General features: G+C 45.7%; 1 protein-coding gene across 1 annotated transcript; it reads right to left on the reverse strand.

The window, feature by feature from the left end:
- Positions 1–14,010: 14,010 nt before the first annotated feature.
- On the reverse strand, positions 14,011–19,256 carry LOC126535328 (uncharacterized). The gene is made up of 3 exons (XM_072289442.1): positions 19,223–19,256; positions 16,115–16,231; positions 14,011–15,191 (listed from the first exon to the last, which is right to left on the reverse strand). Exons 1-3 carry the CDS (start codon positions 19,254–19,256, stop codon positions 14,011–14,013), a joined length of 1,332 nt encoding a protein of 443 aa, XP_072145543.1.
- Positions 19,257–23,389: the final 4,133 nt, after the last annotated feature.

A 23,389-nucleotide genomic window follows, 5' to 3' on the forward strand; every position in this document is an offset into this window, starting at 1 on the left:
TTATTACAGTGCCTCTTTCACTCTTTCGTACGGCCGAGGCCTCTGCCTCCTTTCCTTCGTCATCCTTTTCCGGGCGATCAGGACTTGACAAGCGGCAATGGCCCTACATTCCTGTTTTTCCTTTTAGGCCGCCTGAAGGTACGTTGCTTAGTAAAGCGTTGCTTAGTAACTCAGGAGACCAACTGCAATGCATGCTCACTGACCTGGAGAGGCAAAGCAGAAGTGTGGGTCTAAAAATTAATCTGCAGAAAACTAAAGAAATATGTAACAGTCTCTGAAGAGAACAGCAGTTTACAATAGGTAGCGAGGCACTGGAAGTGGTAAGGGATCGAATCATGAGACTGAAATAATCAAAAGAATAAGAATGGGCTGGGGTGCGTTTGGCAGGCATTCTCAGATCATGAACAGCAGGTTGCCATTATCCATCTAGAGAAAAGTGTATAACAGCTGTGTCTTACCAGTACTCACGTGCGCGGCACAAACCTGGAGGCCTACGAAAAGGGTTCTACTGAAATTGAGGACGACGCAACGAGCTATGGAAAGAAGATTGATAGGCGCAATGTTAAGGGATAACAAAAGAGCAGATTGGGTGAAGGAACAAACGCGAGTTAATGACATCTTAGTTGAAATCAAGAAAAAGAAGTGGGCATGGGCAGGATATGTAATGAGGAGGGAAGATAACAGATGGCCATTAAGAGTTACGGACTGGATTCCAAGGGAAGGGAAGCGTTGCAGTGAACGGCAGAAAGTTAGGTGAGTGGATGAGATTAAGAAGGTTGCAGGGAAAACATGGCCAGAATTAGTACATGACCGGGGTTGTTGGAGAAGTATGGGAAAGGCCTTTACCCTGCAGTGGGCGTAACCATGATGATGATGATGATGATGATGATGATGATGATGATGAAGGTACGTGCGGCTCTTTCCAGCTATCCCCTTCCCTCTTTGGACGCATTCCACATGCTTTGCTGAGACTCCCTGCCCTTTGATTTGATTTTCTCTCCATTTTCAGCCTTGGCCTCGTTTACCTTGAGGGACTCCCAGCACACTGCACGCTTTATCGTCTCTGCAAAAGGACAGAGAGTTGGGCGACTTGGTACGGTAACATGATCTTGGGTTGCAGCGCGAAGAGACACGGACACAGACTAGAAGCAGACAGGACGAGTGCTAACTCTCCACTAAAATTTTATTTTTTAAGTCTGCTTCTAATCTGTGTCGGTGGCCCTTCGCGCTGCAACCCAAGATCAAATTATCTTTCTTGCGATGTGTTGCACTTAGCTTTCTCAAAGGCAAACACTGAGGCTTTTAGAGCTCATGCCTCCTAGAAAAAGCATATGCGCACAAAATCTTATTCTTTGAAATGCCGCAAAATAATGATGACCAATGTTTTAGATGCAATAAATACCCCACATACTTAAAGTATGGCTCGTGTTCGCACGTGTTCAAACACGCTACCACGCTTTCTCTCTCCTACCAAATGAATATTCCCGATAACAATGTACCCGCGCACAGAAACCACTAATATCTAATAGTCTTGCAACTTCCAAACTATTATTGAAAGGCAATAAGACTCAACGTCCCACACGGTTGCACGTGTTGAAACACGTGGCGCGAAAGAACGCTCTGACCATCCGGCAAAACCAGTTATACAGGAAACACAACTGTTAACACGAAATAAAGCAAACTAGCCAATTTTTATTTGAAACCTAAAAATGAACGAATAAAAATACAGAAGCAAGCTTAAAGCATGCACAAAAAAAACTTATTTTTCATCGCCGTCCTGGAGCCATAGAAGAACACGTTCGTCCGCCATGTGGTGCTCTTCATGGTGGCTTCATCATGGTGACGCACTGTTTAGTGCACAAACTTCAGCCTTTAGGAGCCGCCAACGAAGTTTGAGCCAATGTCGATCGCATTGATTCGATTAGGTTATGCCTGCCACAGTACCCGAAATTGTGCCCCAGCTACTACTGGCAGACCTGATCTGAAGCTTAAGCCATAAGAATGAAAAAGCAAGGATTTTATGTACTTGAGTTTGGGCCATACGGATTTGAAGTGAACCATTACGCATTCCTACAGCCTACACCCAAATACTGAGATGCAGCGGCACAGTTCAGTATAAACATCGGTGCTTTGTCGTTCTGGAAAGCTGTCAGTAGTACTCGCCGTCGTTAATCTTCTTAAATCTGGCTACGTACATGGGCGTCTCTACTTGTATTGTTAAGAAGGCTGTTTATTTATTTCTGAGATACGCTGTTTGGCTCTCATACGAAACAGGCAACAAGCTGTGGCCCCTTTAATGAATCAGCGAGCACCAACCGCCTCATTTTGCTGGCAACGGCTTCAGTATAGGTATGGGCGCGAGTTCCCTAGGGGAAACTATTGTTTCAATATATGAGCCATCATATTCCAAAAGTCCTAATCTATGCTAACTACATAGGACAAGTGAATTGAGCGTATTGAAATTGCGTGAAGAAGATGAATAGGCAGTAGTACGTGTCTCCTGCTCTCTTTTTTCCAAGTACTCGGTCGCCAGACTTGAACGCGTTACAAAAATAAAGTCAACAATCAGAATGTGTTCTTTAAAAAAAGATGTTTGATTAAACTTACGAATAACTGACCCAGAAGAATATTTGTGCTATTTGTTTCCACCATTTTTTCTCCTGCCTCACTGCCCATATGCGTCAATAGAAGAAGCTGGCTTGATCTTTTTCGATGCGGCTTCTGGAACCCTCGAAAAGTGGTTTTTTTTATCAGTATAAGTAGCGTTCAAATTTTCTTAAATATATTTGCTCGCCTAATTCTTTTCGTGAAGACATCTGCAGCGAGACGGATAACTAACTCAATGTGCGCGATGGAGCAAAGGGCTGTATTGTAAAGCACGAACACCGCGCTTTCAAGGTTGTGGTTACTCAATGTGCACAATGCTGAGATATGCGTCATGTATGGAACGCAATGTTTCGTTCTTTCTGGGGCTAAGCCAAGGCGCTGCCGATGATGTCAGTGAGAAAGTGCAAAATCACTCGTAGCTGATTTCGTGGGACCAACGTCTGAAGTGGTACTCGTTATGTAGAATCGCTGTTGGAATTTCCTAGTCAACATCTGATGGACTTTATTCCATAGGAGAATCTACGGTGACGGGGGTGGCAAGGTACGCCATTTCACCCTCCCCCACATTTGAAAGCCGGGAATACGTCACCTGTAGTCCCAACCAAGTTCACTCGACCTTACAGAAAGGTAGTTGAAGCCGTGAATATGGTGTCTTTGCTTTCCACAAGCGGTAGGCGGGGTCTAGGCCGCATTCGTTCTTCAAGGTACTCATCACCGCTATGCACATATCACAGTTCAACTCACTGCCAGCTGGTAAATTTCCCGACTGCTATAAGCCTGCATCTCTTTTTCAAGGTTTCATTAAGGCACGGATTTGGGCTACTTGATCGGTCATAGTTTTAGCCTCAATAGTGCAATTGAGGTTCCCAATACTTTCAAGGCTGCTTTCATTCTTTTGTCCGTGAAATGTGTTCTCTTAGTGAAGCCAGAGGCAGCACGAAGCGTTCCCCGCTTGCTGCCAACGCTCTTCATAACGCCAGCGCTGTTAACAGGGCGTTCTTGCGGCCATCAATTGAGATGTGTTTATATATGCATGTGCGTGCGTGGCACCATGCTTATCATTGGCGTATCTACTGGTGTGTGGGTGAGGGAGATATGCCCCTTTCCTGCCCCCTCTGCACGCACGCACACACACTCGCACGTTTGAAAGTGGGCACTGTCGCTTGTACACCGACAAATCCAACAAAACAACAGCGGATGCCAAGTTTTCTCTCAGAATTGCGCCGACATAGGTACTATTTATTTATTACGTATCACCTGCTAGGGCAGCTAGGATTGTCTTTCGGGTGTCGTCGCCGCCTGCTGTAGAAGCTGATGCTCGGCTGACCGTACAAAGCAGTTACACGTTAACGTGCTCCGCTGCACGAGACGCCCGAGGGACGTGCTTGACACACCAGCAATGCTGAGAAAGCTTTCGCTGCGCAGCCTAAGACAGGTTTAATCTTCCAGCGCTATCATCATCTCGTGCTTTTTGCCATCGTCTTACATAACCATTTCTGAAAACACAAAATTAGATTTCCATGTATAGTTTACCAGTATTTATTCAGTGATGCCTTATTAGTGGTTTCGTCACTAAATTTAGTTACCTTCTAGTCTTTCTAAGGCACAGTTTTCTGTAAAGCAATCAGCGATATCTTTATTGACCTACATGACCAAATGACGATATTCTAACGGCTTGTAAGTTAGAAAGGTTGCTTGAAAAATGGCCTTCTAGAACGCAATATAATATTCAAAAGCTACACATAGGAAGTGGAATAAACTCGCTGTATGATGGCACAAAATCCGTGAGCATGATGAACAGATTTTTGCCTTCTCATTGGCAGCCTCAATATGTTAATTGTATTTCGCAGCAAAGTGATCATCATAGCCTTCACATGGTGCTCACACTGTAGAAATGTCTTTATGATTTACAAATCATTTTTGAATGCGCTTGAACGATGCGGATTCAGCGGTGTCAATAAATCAATTCGATTGGTAGAAGTCCGCAATCGTGTCAGGGATGTAATTTACCAAAACCAACTGGAATAAATTTTGTGTTCAAATTTAGAACGCAACAAGCGAGTAATACGTGTCGACTGCGTAAAAAAGTAAGGCGTAAGCATCGAAACGGCTGAGCTTAGCCTCGCCCCATTGAAGAAAGTGCTTTCGTTTCTGACGCCTTTCGAAACAGTCAGTAATGGTGGCTTACAATTAGATCAAAGGCGAAATTCTAGTATTTGGACCTCTACAAAGCTCCGCTAATTGTCATCACCGTCTTAGCAGCATACAGCCAGGCGCATTCCACTGAATTTAAGGGTTAATACGTAGACTAAAAGGATTCTAAAGCTAGGAAAAGTACGTTATTTGTGTCCTTTCCGATCGTGTTGTATTTCTATATTTCGCATCTGACGGCAACGAAAACTTAAGAGGTCATAATAGGTTATCTACATATTAGACGTAGGCCATCGAATATAGATTTTTCGAGTACGAATAGTAACTATGAAATATCATATCGAACAGAAAAACGCAGAGATATATATTTACGGCGGAAATATTTCAGCATAATTAAGAACACGATTGTACTTAATAGAGCGCTAACTATCACGGAGAACTGGGATCGTTTTAAATGAAAGTCACTACAACCGTCATGAAAAGAACTCCACGAATGTTGCCGCTTGCCAGCTTCAGAGCCTGGGGGCAAAGAAGCTTTCCAAGAACGACAGTATGTTGTATTACCAACTTTCCCAAAAGCGGGACACCTGTGTACTTTGATTTAAGTGCACGTTAAAGAACCCCACCTGGTCCAAATTTTCCAAGTCCCCCACTGCGGTATGTCTCTTAATCAGACGGTGGTTCCGGCACCTAAAACCCCGTAATTTAATGCGGAGTCAAAGACGTTTTGGCATACGCTCATCTTATTTTTAAAATTAAAAAAATGGCGACAAATTGGGCAATATTAAAAGAGACCGCTGCCCTCTGCTACGCCACACGGAAACTTCTCGTGAGAAGATGTGTGATGAAGTTTGAAGGATAGTGTGTTGGCGTCAGGTGCTTGCTAGAGAAAACTAGCCGTGTCAGTGTCTGTCGCGCCTCGCAGAGGCGTTCAGTTTTGAACTTCGTCGCGCGTTTCTTAAGATAGCGTTTCCGTCTGGTTTGATCTTACGAGGGTCTTTCAGTCAATCAAAGAAAATTTATTTCGCAACATTACAAGGCGTGAAAATTGGCCGAAGAAAAAGCTGATACACTGCAGCTTGACTAGGCTCCAGCCACCCATCATCAATGGAGACGAAACACATTTAGAATTAGTAAACCTTCATAGAACGCACAGTACAAGACATACAATGAATCCAAGATTAAATTACAATCAAACACGCCTGTCCAAGGACATGTTGGAAGTAGGAATGAAATAGAAAGGCTAAGCACTCACAATATACATACCTGACACCATGGCTAGACACAACAAAACAACAAATTTTTTTTTCTATTGCCTGAATGCAATTCTTATGTCTCTCTTCGCTAACGTTGTAATGTCAACATTTAGTGTGTCATAGGGATTTAATGTCATTTGCAATGTATGCAGAATTCTCTGTCGGCCGTACTGTGCGCGCGAAAAACGAACGTGCCATGGAGCTTGATACCGAAAAGGATATATTGTCGGGGTGTGCACAAGTTTTGCAATATCGAGAAAAGCATCCAATCTGCCATGAACTGCTTTCATATAGGAACACGTTAGGGTGTAAATGTACAAATCTCAGAACATTAAGGATATTATGTTTTTCAAAAAGAGGCGGGGTGTGTTCTACATAAGAAGCACTTGATACGTCGCGGACTGCTCTTTATGGTACTACATCGAGTTGGTGTAGGTTCTCAGCTGTAGTGCTACCCCAAACTAGCACACAATAACACAAATAAGAACTAAACAGGGCATCATAAAGCAATCTTCTAATTGCCACCGGCAGATCTTGTTGGAACCTATTCATAATGCCGACTGTTTTGCTTAATTTAACCAATAATGACTGAATGTGCTGGTTCCAGGAAACATGTTCATTAAATATAATGCCAGGTGTTTTTACACATTTTTCAATCGAAACATTGAACGGGACAAGCATAAGGGAATCATGTACTTTCACTAACGTTTTTAACGCACTTTGTTTTCGATTCATTCAGTGTCAAACAATTTTCCTTGCACCATTCGTTTGCTCTGGAACAAAACGCATCTGCATCGACAGTAACGTGCATTGCATCTTTTCCTGCAAGAAACGCGGAGCAATCATCTGCGTAGATAACGAATTTGCGAGTTTTATTTATTTGTACTATATCATTGATATAAAATAGGAAAAGGATAGGCCCCAAAATACTTCCCTGTGGCACCCCTGATACCATCTTTATCATGCGCGATTTGTATCTGCCTATTTCAGTATATTGTGATCGACCCGCGAGGTATGAACCAAATAATTCCACTGCTACTCCTCTATATCAATGGCTTTTCATTTTATCTAATAAAATGGTGTGATTTACCCCGTCAAAAGCTTCACTGAAATCCAAGGATCGTAGGCGTGTCATCAATTTATTTTCCATGTACTGTAAAATAATTTCTTTGTGCAGGAAAAGAGCACTCTGTGGAACGATGTTTCCTAAACCCAAATTGATGACTTGTTATACGGTTATGTTTGCTACAGAAACTGTCAATTCCTGCATTATTCACCCTTTCATGCCCTTTCAGGAAAACAGGTAACATCGAGACACTGGAATAGTTAGAAAAAGAGTTTTTATCCCCACCTTTATGAATTACGGTTACCTTAGCTACATGCATGTTATTTGGAAGAAATGCCAGCAGAAATTGCGATAATAAAGATATGCGAAATGACAGGTGCCATCTCATATAACACATACTATATGGGCTTAATTGAAAGTCATCGGCATGTCGACTATGGCTATTCTTAATGCCTTCGAAAACCCTTAAAACTTCTGCGATCGAAATAGGCTGAATGAGAATGAGAAAGAAGGAGAATGCGGAGTTTTAGGGATACAAGCAGCAGATATAGAAGTGTTCTCTATGTTACTTATGTCTGCAAAAAATTGATTAATGCGTTTCGAAAGTTTCTCTCTTTCAAATATGGTATTATCAGCGACAAGGTGATGAATACAGTTAGAAAATAGGCTACCGGTTTAAGACTGAGTTTAATTTCTTCCAAAGAACATCACTGTTATGCAGGCAATCAATATCAAAAATCCATCTTTAGTATTCTTCCTTCGACTTCCTAATTGCCTTGCTAAGCTGTTTTCTAAATGACTTAAAGTCTATTAACTTACTGTAGTCACGAGACAGAAGAAATGCCTGAAACATTTTACCTTTTATTTTAATTACTTTCAGCAGGTGTCGAGTAACCCAAGGTTTGCCTGATTACGAAAAAATGTCATTGGAAAAGAGGCATAATAGCACTGTTCGAAAGATCTAGGAATTTATCATAGGAAGCATTTGCATCTGTAATCGCCAGTACTTTGCTCCAGTCAACATGCCTGACATTCTATAGGACATTTTCTAACGTGAATGTTGAAATATCACGATACTCTATTTCGGCAGCTTCTCGTTTCTCCATTGGCTGCAGTCTCTTCATCATTAATACAATGGACAAATGATCACTGAAATCATAGCTTAGGACTTCGGAGATTGATTTTTCGGCACGAGAGTTGGTGATAAATATGTCGAGTATAGATGTGCATGAAGGAGTGATTCGTGTTGGGGATTCTATTTCATCCCGAAAACCATTGCATTGTAAAATTAGTAACAAATCTATAGCAGGTCCGGAGTCACTTAAGATATCAGTATTGAACTCACCACCAAGCGTCCCAACACGCCCGTTTCCCGTCGAGCAGATCATACCTTTTAGGAAATGTTCCGGAGCATTCAGTTGTACATTAGTTATTTGTATTTTATACATTAATTTCATGAACTCATGACGAGGCACCGTCTTCTCCGCATTGGCTGGGCCCGAACGTGCCCAACGATGAACGCACTAGGCCACACGTATGGTCAGCCAGATGCCTTCGACATGACGTATGCAATGACGCACGCTCTAGGCACACCATTAGTCAAACAGAACCGTAGAGCCGCCGTGGCCTCGGTGAAGCGTGCTCATCTCACATCACGGAGGGAAGGGTTCGATTCACATCCATAATAGTTATCCTCATTTTCTTTTCATAGGCGTTAATTTACTTAGTGTACAGGATCATCTCATAAAACGTGACGTCAGTCCAAGCATTTCATCTGTGTTTCACTCTTTGCACCCTCCGCCATGTTTGGTACCACCATTAGGTCACGCCACCAATTGAGACGGATTTTTCGCGTGATGAGGCATATAACCATTTCGCATTAATAATCCGCTGTACGCCCTAATACTTTTTCCTTCTGAAGAAACAAACCACAGATCAGGTCGTGTTTGGTGCTACGAGAAAGCATAGATAGTTCACGTCTTGTTCATTTATGGATAGCTTTGTGGCACGCATTTTAATTGAATCACAGTATAAGCGGAAGCACCTGGCTTCCTATACTGGGGGACGTGTTATCGGACGATCACTTACGGCGATATTACCGCCTTCGCGTGGCCCCGTGCTCAATCAGCTAATCAGTTTTGCTTGTCCAGCCAATGAGCTCGCACTGAATGTTGTATTCCCGAAAGCGATCGTCTTGGCATGTGGTAACAACTGGGGGCCCACCGCTCCGTCCCGATGGAGCCGAAAGCCTAACGAAAAGCGCACTCTTGCTACTTTACAGAAACTCCATCCTTGTCCTGGGCCATTTACATAACTTTCGCTTGATATCCTCAAGGGTGCCGTACAAATATAAACAGCGATCCATCAAGATTTAATTAAAGTATCCCCAGCGTTTGCCTTTATAAGTACATTTTCTTATTTACTATTGAAGAATGCTACTCATATCTTTTTTCTTTGCACAGTATACTTCGTTATCCCCTACGTAGCATAATCGTGCACTAAGGTATGACAATTAATTGATTTTACTGTTAAACGTATTAAAGTAAACATGGACGAAACCAAGTGGCAATCGCCAAGTCGCCTCATGTAAAGATGTGCGCATGCGCGCGCGCGTATGCGTGTTTGTGTGCGTGTGTGTGCGTGCGTGTGTGTAGCGTTGTCGTGACGCGATATAGTGTTGTGCTTCGGGGTGCGCTCTCCGTGTCACCGTCACTGATTATGAACAGCGGTAACAATACTTGCGCGTAAAATGTCTACACCTCGTTTTTGTTCTGGCTCTTTTTGAGATTCCAGGCTTGTCCTTGCATGGCGTTGTTTATTTAAAAAAAATTGCGTAGTCTGTTTGCAATTTTACACGTGTCTCCGGGCACTTCAAGGGGTGTGGCTAGACGAATGAAGAAGCTCAACTGGCGGCAACTTAAACGTGTTTACCAGATGCATAATTTGAGAAGTTTTCTCGTAAGAAAGTAATGTGTAAGCAGCTTCGGCCTTTTTGCTGACCAATTCAGCTGACAACCGTTTTAACGCGACAGCGTTAAGGAGCTCGTGTCGCAGAAAAGCCGGTGTCGTCGGCGTCGGTGTCGGCGGCGTTGGCCGTGAGCGATAAATCCCAGCAGGCACTTCATAAATAAAAAACAACTTGCAAGATGGGCTGGGTGGGAATCGAACCAGGGTCTCCGGAGTGTGAGACGGAGACACTACCGCTCAGCCACGAGTTTTTTTTTTCTTTATTACCTTGATTTCAACAGCACTCAAACGCGCACAAAGTAGGTCACTTGGTGCAGAAAAATAATATTACATCACTTCGACAGACTACATATTTAAAAGGCACTCAAAGAGGATATCACAGACACCAAAGTGTCAAGTTCCAGAAACCACTCTGGCGGTTCAATCATGTGCTTGAGGACATCACGCGTGTACCTAAGACTATCATTTAGGTGTTCCCTCGCAGACCTTTCATCTACGCGGGCATTCCTGACATCCATACGCGTTTTCCACACGCTGCTCACACACAAAAGCATCAAGTCAGCCGGCACTCCCCCTGTGTCTGCACACGGTAAGAAACGAATACCGAAAGGACTTAACGGCAGGTCTTTCTTCAGAGTTCGTCTGAGAACATCCCACAAGAAAACTGAGTCATGGCAATCCAAGAAGATGTGCTCAATAGTTTCAGGTTTCTTACATATGATACAGTTGACAGACCATGGAACAAAGAAGCCCTTGCTTTGCAGCCATGGCTTCACAAGGAGAGTGCCCGAATGCAATTGAAAAAAGAAGTTTTTCGCTGAAGATCTAACCGGCATTTTTCTAACACGTTTCAGGACATTGCGTTCAGGCCCTAAGTTATCCATCATACGGTAAACAGGATGCGGCAAGAAAACATCAACCAGATCACTATAAAGTTTCTTACGCGTCACTGAAGTCAAAAATTCATTCGAAAAATGCGCTTTCAATAAAGAAAAGAAGATAACAACTTCCCTCAGAAAGCCAGTTGGTGTTCGAGTACGCTCATTTGTTGATGAGACAACCCACTCAAGCAAAGAAGAACTCAATCTCACTTGAATAACAGTACGCAGAAATATATCACTTTGGTCCCTTAAGAAAAAGAACCTACTAACAATCTGTTTCAAAAACAAATGTGTTAATCCTAGTCCTCCATTCTTCACCGAATGAAACAAGTTACACCGGCTAGTTCTCTCCCAAGTGGATCCCCATATATATACCGCAAACACCCTGTGAAGTTTCTGCACCGAAATCCTTGCCATGCATAACACTTGTAGTACATAATACACCTTTGTAACTAAAAACAAATTGCAAACACTAGCTCTTGAAAACATCGAAAAATTATGCCCGCCCCACTTTTCTGTCTGATCTTTAACTCTCATTACTTCTTCGGTCCAATACGCGACACTGTCACGATAATGTTGTAATAGCACCCCAAGATATTTTCCAGGGGTAACGCTCCCGTTCATATTGCAAAAATACTCGGGTACCTGTGTCCAGCTGCCATGCCATAAACCTAGGCACTTAGTCCAGTTGACAACACTTCCAGTTGCGGCGCAAAAAGAAACGACCTCTTTCATAGTGTTATTCACGCTTCCTGTATCACGGCAAAAAATTGCCATGTCATCCGCATACGCCAGAACTCTAGTCTCAATTCCTGCGTAGATAAAGCCACGAATAGACAGGCTTTTAATTATTTTCAAACATAAAGGCTCCAAATACAAGGCAAATAAAAGAGGTGACAAACAGCATCCTTGTTTTACTGATGACTCCACTTTTACACTGGCGCCTAATTTCCTATTAATTACTAACTTTGCAGTGCAATCTTTGTACACCATTCTTACTCCATCTGTTATCACTGCACCGGCTTTAACATGTTCTAAGAGCAAAAATATGACATCATGGACGACTCTGTCAAAAGCCTTTTCAAGGTCAATTTGTATCATGGCGACTCTGTCCTCTCTTTCATCGCAGCATTCCAGTATGGTCCTTGCAGTATGTATATTCGAAAAGATCGATCTGCCTTTGATACCGCATGTCTGATGGGGGCCCACAAGTTCTTTTATAACGGTCTGCAATCGTCGCACCAGTACTTTAGTGTAAACTTTGTAGTCCGTATTCGTCAAGCTTATTGGTCTGTAGGCTTCAACCGCCATAAGTCGCGCAGGATCTTTTGCTTTAGGAATTAAAATAACGTGCGATGTCCGAAAACAAGGAGGTGCTTCCTTATTCTCGTACATCTCCCTTATCACGCGATGTAATGCTACAGCTATTTCACTTTTAAAGCACTTATAGAAAGCCCCTCCCAGACCATCAGGCCCCGGCGACTTGCCGGGACTAAGTTCGTCAATCGCATCCTCAACTTCTGAAAGGCTTACTGGTCTGTCGAGCGCTTCACAGACCTCGTCTGATAATGTTGGCATTAATGGCAAGAAGTCAGTTCTATACCTTTCGATATCACATGTCTTTTTCCCCATCAAACTTTCATAATAAGACTCAAAAGCGTGCTCAATCATTCCAACATCACTAGTGACTTCCCCTTGATAAGTTATTTCTGTTATTTCTTTGGAAACCGCGTGTTTCTTCTCGTCACTTATTGCTCGCTTGGTCGGCGTCTCCCCCATCCATAAACTCTCCGCCCTTGCCCTTAATACCGCACCCCTGTACTTTTCTTCATCCATGACTTCAAGTTCACACTTCACTTCTTTGATTTCTTTCGAAAATAAGCCAGGCGAAGAGCTTTCTGCGCTGAGCATGTATTTTAGCCTAAGGTGTAATTCCTTCTCACGCTCTTTTTCTTTCTGATAGACTACGCATGCTCTTTCAATCGCGGTTAATTTAACGTCTCTTTTGAAGAGTTCCCATTCTGCAATGAAGAACGCTGACGTAGTTATGCTGAGCAAATTTTCGAGCTTTTCTTGAACTGCCTTTTGAAAAACGTCGTCTTGCAAAAGCTTATCATTTAGCTTCCATAAGTCCCAGCTGAATTTCGATGGTTTTTGTTTCTTTCCTATGGTTGACATAACGAGGCAATGATCGCTAAAACTAACATGTAGCACTTGATAACTTGAAAATAACGGTACAAAGGTTAACGGAGCATAAATTCTGTCTAGCCTGCCGTGACACTGACCTTGATAGTGCGTATACATGGTATGGTTTCCGCTTGACAACACATAACCGATGTCTTCAAGCTCCTGTTGCCTTACAATCGAACTTAAAAGCAACGCACTTTTATCACAAACACTAGTCAAATTAGATTTATCTTCTGGAAAGCAAACACAAATAAAATCACCCAGTAATATGACATGTCTTTCACAATTCAAGTACTGCTGAATATCACCAAAAAACACTTCCCGCTCCCGTGCTACGTTCGGAGCATAAACACATATAGCCCTCTAAGGCATCTCTGAAAAAGTAAAATCGCAGAGGACCATTCTGCCATCCTCGGATGATGTGACGGCTTCAACTACAGCAATACTGCTACGCAAAAGAATAAGGCAGCCCCCAGACCTACCCGCCGCATGACATACACTTACGGTATATCTAGGACGGAAAATGTTAACCATTTGCTCCGTGCATTCATCAGTTGCAATTTTTGTTTCTTGAATGGCCAATAAGTCAATATTATTTTCAATAAGAATACGGTTAACTTGGCATTGCCTTCTACGCCCGCTAAGTCCACGCACGTTCAACGTCGCGACACAAAGACCAGTCGAAAAATTAGCTGCCATTTAACGGGAGGAGAATCCAAACCAATTACCGCACATCGTCTGTCTCACATCTGCTACGATGACTCGACGGTCTAGGGAGGCGGACCATGGTATTCTACACATCAAAGCCCAATGACGACGGCCGACGCACATCCTGCCCACAAACCCCAGTCCCCACACCCCAACAACAATTTCTCCTAACCCAGGAACGCCTCCGCTAACGCGGAGGCGTCTGGGTTGTAGAACGGCGTTTGGCAGGAACGCCGGGCTTGGGCTTGAACGCCGGTCGGCGTCCCGGGGTAGCTTTCGGAGGAGGCTCGTCATTCCCAGTCTCTTGATCCTTTTCCTCTTGCTCATCCACCTCTTCGTGAAGCCTCTTAGCAGGTGCACTACTTGACGTTGGCATCACGGTGTCGTCAGTTTCGTGCTGTTCACCGGTCGTCACTTCTGCTGATGTGCACGTTTCTTTGGCCTCTTTCACCTCGACCTCTATTGAATTAGTTGGTTCCACCATGTCATCCCATGGGTCTTTCCAGCCGTCCGATGACTTTTCTTCATTAACAGTCATTGCCTTCTTCAGGGGCGTTAACACCGAGGGCTGGGTCTCTTTCCCTTCGCCTGCGGCTTCCACTGCGTCGACCACGTCCATCAAGTGATCTGTGACATCTTCCTTCAATGCCGGGCCTGTCACTGTGGCATAGGTTCGGACGCACTGGGTCTCGTCGTGGCCGAAACGACGACAAAGCCCACAGCGTGGTACACGGCACTCGCGTCGGATGTGCCCGATGCCGCGGCATCGGAGGCAGAGGGGAGCTCTGCCAGGGACGTGCACGAGCGCAACATCTTCCGCCACTCGCAGCTGGTGGGGCAAGTCTTCAGCGGTGACGCCTACCTTCAGCTTGATAGTGACAGTACGGGTGGTTGACCCTTTGTCAACGCATCCTTGTACCCGCCACCTGTCCCTGGTGATCTCAGTCACCTTTCCAAAAGGCGACAAGGCAGTGCGAACGTCGTCGTCAGGTACACCGTGAAGGAGCCAGTAGAGCTTGATACGGACGCCTCTGTCACACGGGTCGACGACCACACAGCGGTGGTCTTTGACATCAAAAGCGTCTGCAGCGATAATCCTCTTTTTCCCTTCTTGGTCCTTGAAAGTCACCGCCCACAGATGGTTCATTTGATATGCACCCAGTGCAACCACTTCCGGCATGAGAGACAGCCGTGTAAGAGCGTCTCGAAAATGTTCCACTCTGTAAGGCCTCGCCTTAACGTCACCATGTAAAAAAACCGTATGAAGAACGGACGCACCTGTTGGCAGCGTTGGCAAAATCATTTGGTAGTCCTGACCTGGTTTTTCAGTTGACCTGATACCGCGGCCCAAAAGGGTCGCGGAAGCCGCTCATGAAGAGCCCGACATTCCGCGTCCGCTCACCTCGGTGGCTGAAGAGGAAGTCGCTCAGCCACGAGTTCGATGCTTCAAAGCGGTACAAAAGCTCGTCTAGTGAATGCGGTGTTGCCTTAGAAACGAGCAGTTTCTAAGGCTCAGGCGTGCGTCGCTTGCTCAGGCCCACATTTCGTTGCCGCGCCGAACGCTGCGTAGCTCGACGCTCACCGCGTCCGATGCGGGGCGCGTAGTCGCTTCGCCGTAGCCCATTGTCTTACACCCCTTGGCGGGTCGACGGGAACGCTGTCGTGTTCCACACTTGAAGGCGAAGCTTAAGCGTCCTCCAATTTTTCTGTTTCCGCAAGCTAGTCTCTGAAGTACGTGACACGGTTATGTCGTTTGTAGATGCCATGAAACATGCGTCAGAGGCACGTATTAACATGCCTTGTTTAGAACTCCAGTATAAGTATTCTTGCACTGAGTTTTACACGGTTACACTGAGTTACACGCACGGTTGCACCGCACATGGGTTCCGCCTTTACATCGCTAAACCCTAGATAATTGACGTCAGCGCCGCCACAACCAGCCTCACTCGACTCCTTACGTCGAGCGGAACACGTGGACACCCAAAGCTATACTGTGAGTCGCTTGCTCCACGAATTACCGGACTCTGAACATCGCAAGAGGCGCCCGCCCAGCTAAGCCTAACGATGGGTACGGTCTAGTCGTAGACCTTGGCCTAGTTCGGCGCTCCAATGGCCACCAATGATGGCACCAAGATGAATCTCGAGCACGCACAAATCCCACTTCCTGATGAACCTGCCGGTTCATCAGGAAGTGGGAAATGGGATTTGGGATTCCGACCGTACTGTTAAGTACGGTCGGATTGGACAGCTTGGACAGCTTTGCGCAAAGAGCGAGCGGATGACTCCTCAACCGGTATTACGGATCTCGAGCAGTGGGTACGAGAGCTCCAACAAGACGTAGCCAAACATTCGAAACAGATCACACTCACCACACACATACCGGCCGTAGACCCGCACCTTCTTCACCTCTGGAAGGCACGTCGAGGCCTTGTTAGGAGTTGGAAGCGCCAAAAACATAACCGTAAATTGAAACTACGTATAGCGAAACTCACGGCAACTGCGGAATGTTATGCTGGAGAGCTCACCCGTCACAACTGGCGACAACTATGCAACAAGTTTCATTGTAATCTTAGCACGGCCAAAACATGGTCGCTGCTACGCCATCTTCTTGACCCCACACAAAGCAAGGCAATTAGCCAGCAAACAATTCAACGTATCCTCCACAACCATCCGGGTTCTGATGACGAAATCCTGGAGGAGTTGCGGGCGTGGTACATAGGCGATTTCGAACCCGCACAAGGACAACCTCCAACCTACAGCGGGAGTGACAATTACGACCTCGAGAAGCCGATCAGTATCACTGAGGTGTAACAAGCACTCCATGCACTCACACGAAACACCACCCCAGGCAAGGACAAAATAAATAACAAGCTCCTGCGCAACCTGGATGATGGCACCATTCAATCTCTTACTGACCTCTTTAATCATCACTGGGAAGCGGGTACGCTACCAGCAGACTGGAAGCACGCGGACATCATACTCATTCCGAAGCCAGGCAAACTCTCCAGCTTAGAAAATATGAGACCATTCTCGCTGACTTCATGCCTAGGCAAGCTTCTGGAACATGTCATTCTGAACCGGCTTCAACCTTACCTAGAATCCAGCGACCTCGTTCCCGAAACAATGTTCGGATTCCGGCCCCACCTTTCTACCCACGACATCCTTCTTCAGTTGAAGGAACAAGTCCTTGAACACATCTCACCGCACAACACCGGAGCGATTTTAGCACTCGATCTCAAAGGCGCTTTCGACAATGTGGCTCACCATACCATCCTTACAAACCTAAGCCTCACGAACTGTGGTCGTAATACTTACAATTATATACGCGCCTTTCTAAGCAACCGCACGGCCACAATAGGCATTGGCTCACTCAGAACCCCGACGTTACCTACTCGGAACAAAGGAACCCCACAAGGTGCTGTTCTATCACCCACCCTTTTCAATATTGCTATAATGAAATTACCTGACAAACTCAACGCAATACCAGGAATCAGGCATGCAATATACGCCGATGACATCACTATCTGGACCACCACTGGTTCCGAAGGAGAGAAACAAGACGCCCTTCAACAAGCGACCGACGTCGTCCAGCAATATGCAAAAACAAGTGGTCTCCGGTGCTCCCCCGAGAAGTCAGAACTATTAGTCGTTCGACAGAAATCACGAAGAAAACTCAATGAACTACCCCAAATCACACTCACCCTCGACGACAAAGAAATACCCACAGTAAACCGCGTCCGCATTCTCGGACTCCACATACAACAGGACGGCGGAGGCGCATACACCATCCAACGTCTCAAGCAGACCACCTTCCAAATCATGCGAATGGTCAGCCGTATCACCACCAAACAATATGGACTGAAAGAAGACGACATAATACAGCTCGTCCAGGCCCTGATAATCAGCCGCATTGCCTACGCTGCCCCGTACTTGCCCCTCACTCCCAAGGAGCTAGATCAATTAGACGTACTTCTTCGGAAAGCCTACAAGCAAGCGCTCGGCCTACCACCGGGAACAGCGACACTCAAGCTTGAAGCCCTAGGAGTCCATAATACTATAAGAGAAATTATAGACGCCCACCTCACAAGCCAACGAGAACGACTAGCCCTCACACCAACAGGAAGAACAGTCCTAGCGCGCCTAGGCTACCCCACACACGGCAAAGGCCACGAACAAACAATCCATCTGGCCCCCAACTTCCGGGAACACATGAAGGTAGCACCTATCCCCAGAAGCATGCACCCGGAACATCATGCCGATCGTCGCCAAGCTCGCGCAAAAACTCTACAGATAAAATATGGCAGTCTCCCCACCACACTGTTCACAAATGCCGCGCAGTACCCCCAAAAGCAGCCATGACGGCAAGCGTTGTCGACTATAATCTACAACAGGTGGTCTCGACGACGGTCCGCACTGCCAGCGCCCTCATAGCGGAGGAGACAGCCATCGCCTTGGTCATCACCTCTAGACCGACCAACGATTACGTCACAATTATTACTGACTCCCAGGCAGCTTGCCGTAGCTACGCGAGAGGCAGAATATCTTCAATCGCCCACCGACTCCTCAAACAAGCCTCCCAATTCCCGGACGTTGAAATAGTGTGGACTCCAGGACACGAGTCCCTCCGTGGAAATCAGCGTGCGCACGCTGTAGCCCGAGCTCATGCCTCCCGGGCGCCACAAGAGAGGGATACGGCCGCATCCATGGAGCCCGTACCTTTACAATACAACGCCATACTACAACACCACAGATTGAACAGACGACAATACCCGCCTCCACACAAGACCCTCTCACGTGAAGACGCCGTAACATGGCGACATCTACAAACCAACACATACCCCCATTTAAGCAGACTACACGCAATACACCCTACGCTATATTCATACAAATGTCCCCTTTGTAATGATTACGCCTCTCTATATCACACCACATGGGCGTGCCCCAACGTGAAGGCGGCCCCGCAAATGCCCAACCCCACACCCGAACAGTGGGAGGCCGTGCTGACTAGTTCGGACCCTCGGAACCAGCAGCAACTGGTGCGGCGGGCCCGGGAGACAGCAAGAGCCGCAGGAGCCCTGGACTAAGGGCGCCTCCCGCACAAGCAGAACGACACCTGCTTGTCCTATCTTTTAATTAAATGTTTCTCCTCCTCCTGCTTACGCAGCCATCAGCCCATCTTTTTCAGAATCCGGCGCACTGCACCCGGAAACTAGTATATTTACGGCAGACGCCCATGCACTATTGTCGACAGTGAAGCATATAATGAAATCAAAACTTCAAAGAACAGTCATATTCACAGACTCTCTAAGCGCCGTAAAAGCCCTAAAGTCAGTCTGTAAACACAAAAATCCTGTACTTATTGAGCTCCACTCCGTTCTGTGTAGAGCTTGCATACCTACCTAGCATATCATTATAGGCTGGGTTGCTGGCCATAGAGGCATTGAGGGAAATGTTCTACGACACCAAATGGCCGGATGAATTACATCGCAAGCTACTCTTACCGTTGCGGTCCCTGCAACTGATCTGAAGCCTCTCTTACGAAGGAAACTGCGGAACCACTGGCAACGCTTGTGGGATGCACACACAAATAACAAGCTGCACGTGATAAAGCCACGGTTAGGTTTTTGGCCCTCTGTCACAAAATCACGGCGAACAGATGTCCTATTCTGTCGACTCAGAATTGAACACACATTTGGGACCCACAATCTTCCAAGTTCTGGAAATGAACCTCCAACCTGTGGTAGATGCGAGGAAAGGCTGACCGCGCTCCACGTCCTACTGGAGTGTCGGGAAGCCGAAGCTGATAGAACGAAACATTTTCCTCAGGCATACCACTATTGTACCCCAATGGACGTCAGACTCTGGAGTTTTGCAAGACGCGTAGCGCCACCTGCCGGTGCGAAGAGGCAGTAATTGAGTAGTGCGAAGCCCGACTCCCTTGCTATGTTGCCTATGCAGCTAGCGACTGCGAAACAACGATTTAACTAGATTTTGGTCCATATGGCGAGCGTTCTGCGCATTTAACACCCAGATAGAGAGCTATGAATTTCTATGCTAGTCGGACGTGCCATAAAGCGCTTGCTGGCTCATTCGTCAGACTGATGGCGGAAACGACGGCAACCGCGATAGCTCTGCACGCTACAAAGAAACGCCGCAATCGACGCTACTGTTGTCTTGTAAATTGCCATGAACGTGAAGGACGGAATAACGACGTTCAGTTTTACCGATTTCCATCGCGATCGTATGAAGAGGAAAGGCGAGAGCGCTGGATACGGGCCGTTCAACCTGTTGTGTAATCGGATTACTTGCATTCCCCACAACACAGCGGCTCGCATGAGAAAGTGCGACAATTTTGTTCTTATGTAATTGTGTTGCGTAGCCCTGACGGAAGACCGTGGTAGCTAAGCGAAAAATCACGAATCTGCAGCCGCCACTTCGTTGGTAACAGAAAAAACAACGTTGCGAACCATCTTGCTTATGGGCCATCGATATCTCCGCCTGTTAACAGACGTCCGTCTCAGCTTGACTCAACAAGTGGAACGGAGGGATCTGGCAGGTCAGCTTAACCAAACATTTTGGTTCGTTTATGAATTCAAAATCCTGTTCTAGAGCTTCGTTGCATCGCGAGCTCATTTCTACTTTCGGTATTTTGTATGTCCTGCGTCGATACAACAAGCACCCTTCGCAATGTGCTGAGCCTGCTCGACTGCGTTTTTCAAATGTGAGCAATAAAGTTGCTGTAGAAGCACTGGATGAATAATTGCGAAATAACGCACATGTGTAAAGAAGAAAATATCGCATTTATTTACATCTATTTGTGCGCGCTTGTTGCTCGAAGCGTCTGCAAAAAGTTAAAATTAAGGTACTGAATGATGCTGTAGCTCCTGCGAGAAAGAAAAATGCAGCGCGTAGGCACTGTAGGAAGCTTACTTTCGTTATGATCGCACGCTATTTGCTGCCTGGGAAAACGGTTTCTGTTGGCTGCCCTGGAAAAGGCTATGAAAGGATTTACACTCTGTATATAATTGCGAGACAAAACATTACGACAAAATACATAAAGATATAGGAGATATTTAATAAGTCTTCTGTTCAGGACATATTCAATATGAAACATTTTGAAATGCTTAAATTTTTATGCTGATATGCCTATAGACAAACCTCATGATCTCTGTACTTGCGAGTTGCAGCACGCCGAAATAACACTTCAGACTTTATTTTATATTGTACACATACTTCGCCCTGCTAAGCTTCCTGTCCGAAGCGTGGATGGGCGGAAGAAGCTTTCCAGGTCCTTGATTTTTAGGAAACCGTGCCTCAGCACAAACGAAAGAGAAGGGTCCATTGTGGCCTATGCACCTTCGCTTGCGGACAGCTCTCCTTGCACTACTCACTTCGTGCCAAGGCTCCGATGGGGGCGCTGGTGACGGGTTTTTCCGCAGCGCCGCCTGGGCAGAGTCTGAGGTCTATTCACCCGGCTCTGTTTCTTGGCAAAGAACCGCTTTTTAACGCCAAAACAGTCCTTGGTTTCTTCAATCATGTTGTCCTACATGTTATTGGTCCCAAACATTCGTAGCACTTCCCCTCTTCTGAGGATGCGGCTACGATACCAGTGTTGTATGGCACATGCCTCTAGGCCCTTGTGTCTCAAGGGCACTGGTGAGGACATAGTGCTGAGGGCAATCTTTTTATCTGACATGTTTTGTATATCATATCATTTTTCGCAATGTATTTTAAGGCTCATAGTAGACGTCATTAGTAATCGCCATAATCTTTTCACCCGTAGACTTTACGCACTTTACAGCGACTATATTTTTGGCCCCTTTACAGCCACGTCATATGCACTTCGTGGAATTCATCACTACACTGCGAAGTCACTAAAACTGGCATGGCGCTCTTTGGCCATACCTGGCTCTTGCGCCAATAAAAAAAACATGCATTCATTCATTCATTCGATCTGAGGTACGTGACACGGGTACCTTCGCAAAGTGGGCAAACTTTGTAGACCATTGCTCTGTAGAACGTTGAAACAGATTGCAATTGTTGACAAGAACATTTAGATGGATTCAAAACGGAACATCAAGGTTAATACTTTCACATTTTGGACATTAGGATACACCCGAAGCACTGGTGAAGTTGGACACAGTGTCTAGTCCCTGGGCTTTTTCTAGGAGGAACTAACTATGGCTTTAATCTATATTCATCAGTAGGCACTTTGAATTCATCCTAGCTTGTATCTAATAATAGTAATCATATTTCATCGTACCTGCACATCACTATAATGCGGTCGTAGAAGCAGAGCAAAACAAGAACATGTAAAGAAAAAGGTTAATAAAGTGGCCTCTGTAAAATAAACACGTAAGGTTTCAAAGAACCACATATAGCATATACTAGGGCTTTATATGTGACTATTCCTAAAGAAAGGTGAACCTGATGCAGGGTTTCTTAAGCTTGAGCTCTTTGGCACCAACAGCGACAACGCACAAAACTTAGATTGTCTGATTTTTGGACTGCTGCTCAATATGCACGCATGAATCATTAAACTAATCGCCCTTATAACGTTATAGCTGCAAATATAACGCAACTGCGCGTACTTATTCGTAGAAGCCTAGGGCTTTGTCAACGATACACTAATAGAACAAAATCTCGCGATGAATGAATTGGCATGGTGTTGGTGCTGTTCCAAAAATCACTCTAGCCAAACTCATCCACCTTCGCTTGTAGACGCATGCTTTGAAAGTTTCAGTGTCTGCAGTAGAAAAAGCCAAGTACTTCACATGTCAAGAAAGGCGGCAAAGCTGGCAGCGTGCGGGGTTGACGAGGCGAACGATTAGAATGGAGAGGAAATTGAGACAATCGGCAGAACGTGCGATGTAGATGCTAGAGGTGCCATTCCTGGAATGACAGGACCGGAAGTACCATCAATGCTCGTGTAATGCGTGGAACATGCGCCTTGGGCAGCAGGAAGGATGGTCAACTACCTTGAAACTGCCACAAAGGGAAAGCAGCTACTCAGGGTTCCATGTGTAGTATCAAATCCGCATCACGCAGAAAAGGTTGACGAAGAGAACCCGGGAGAGGCCTCGTCAGTAGGAAAAAGTGAAACGGTGATAATCACCGGTAGCTCCATTTCGTCTAGGTGCAGCGAGGAAATTGTGGAGCGGGTCAAACGCATGAAAGGACTAGCGGTAGGGACGTTTCTAGCACGGACATTGTTCTTTAACAGAGCGACCTAGATAAATGCTCGCGGAGAACGCACAGGAAGTAAACGGTGTAGTAGCGGCAACTGATGAACATGATTTGGTAAAGAGAAAAGTGCCGCCAGAAACGGTGCCGCCGTTTGACGAATGGTGTGGCCAGTTTGCGTGATAAGTCTCCTCGGGCGCACATTGTGGTGTCCAGGGTGCCGGAGGTACCTGCACGTGACACTAACGTACAAAGAGCAGTCGCGGCCACTAATGAGGACGTTTGGAAATTGAGCCGAGCGAAAGGTTTCGAGATTGTGGAAGCCAACAGGGAATTAAGAAGCTATGGCGGTTTTCAGAGACAGAATGCACTTAGATAACAGG

Source organism: Dermacentor andersoni, chromosome 7 (assembly GCF_023375885.2).
Source record: "Dermacentor andersoni chromosome 7, qqDerAnde1_hic_scaffold, whole genome shotgun sequence".
NCBI classification, from domain to species: domain Eukaryota; kingdom Metazoa; phylum Arthropoda; class Arachnida; order Ixodida; family Ixodidae; genus Dermacentor; species Dermacentor andersoni.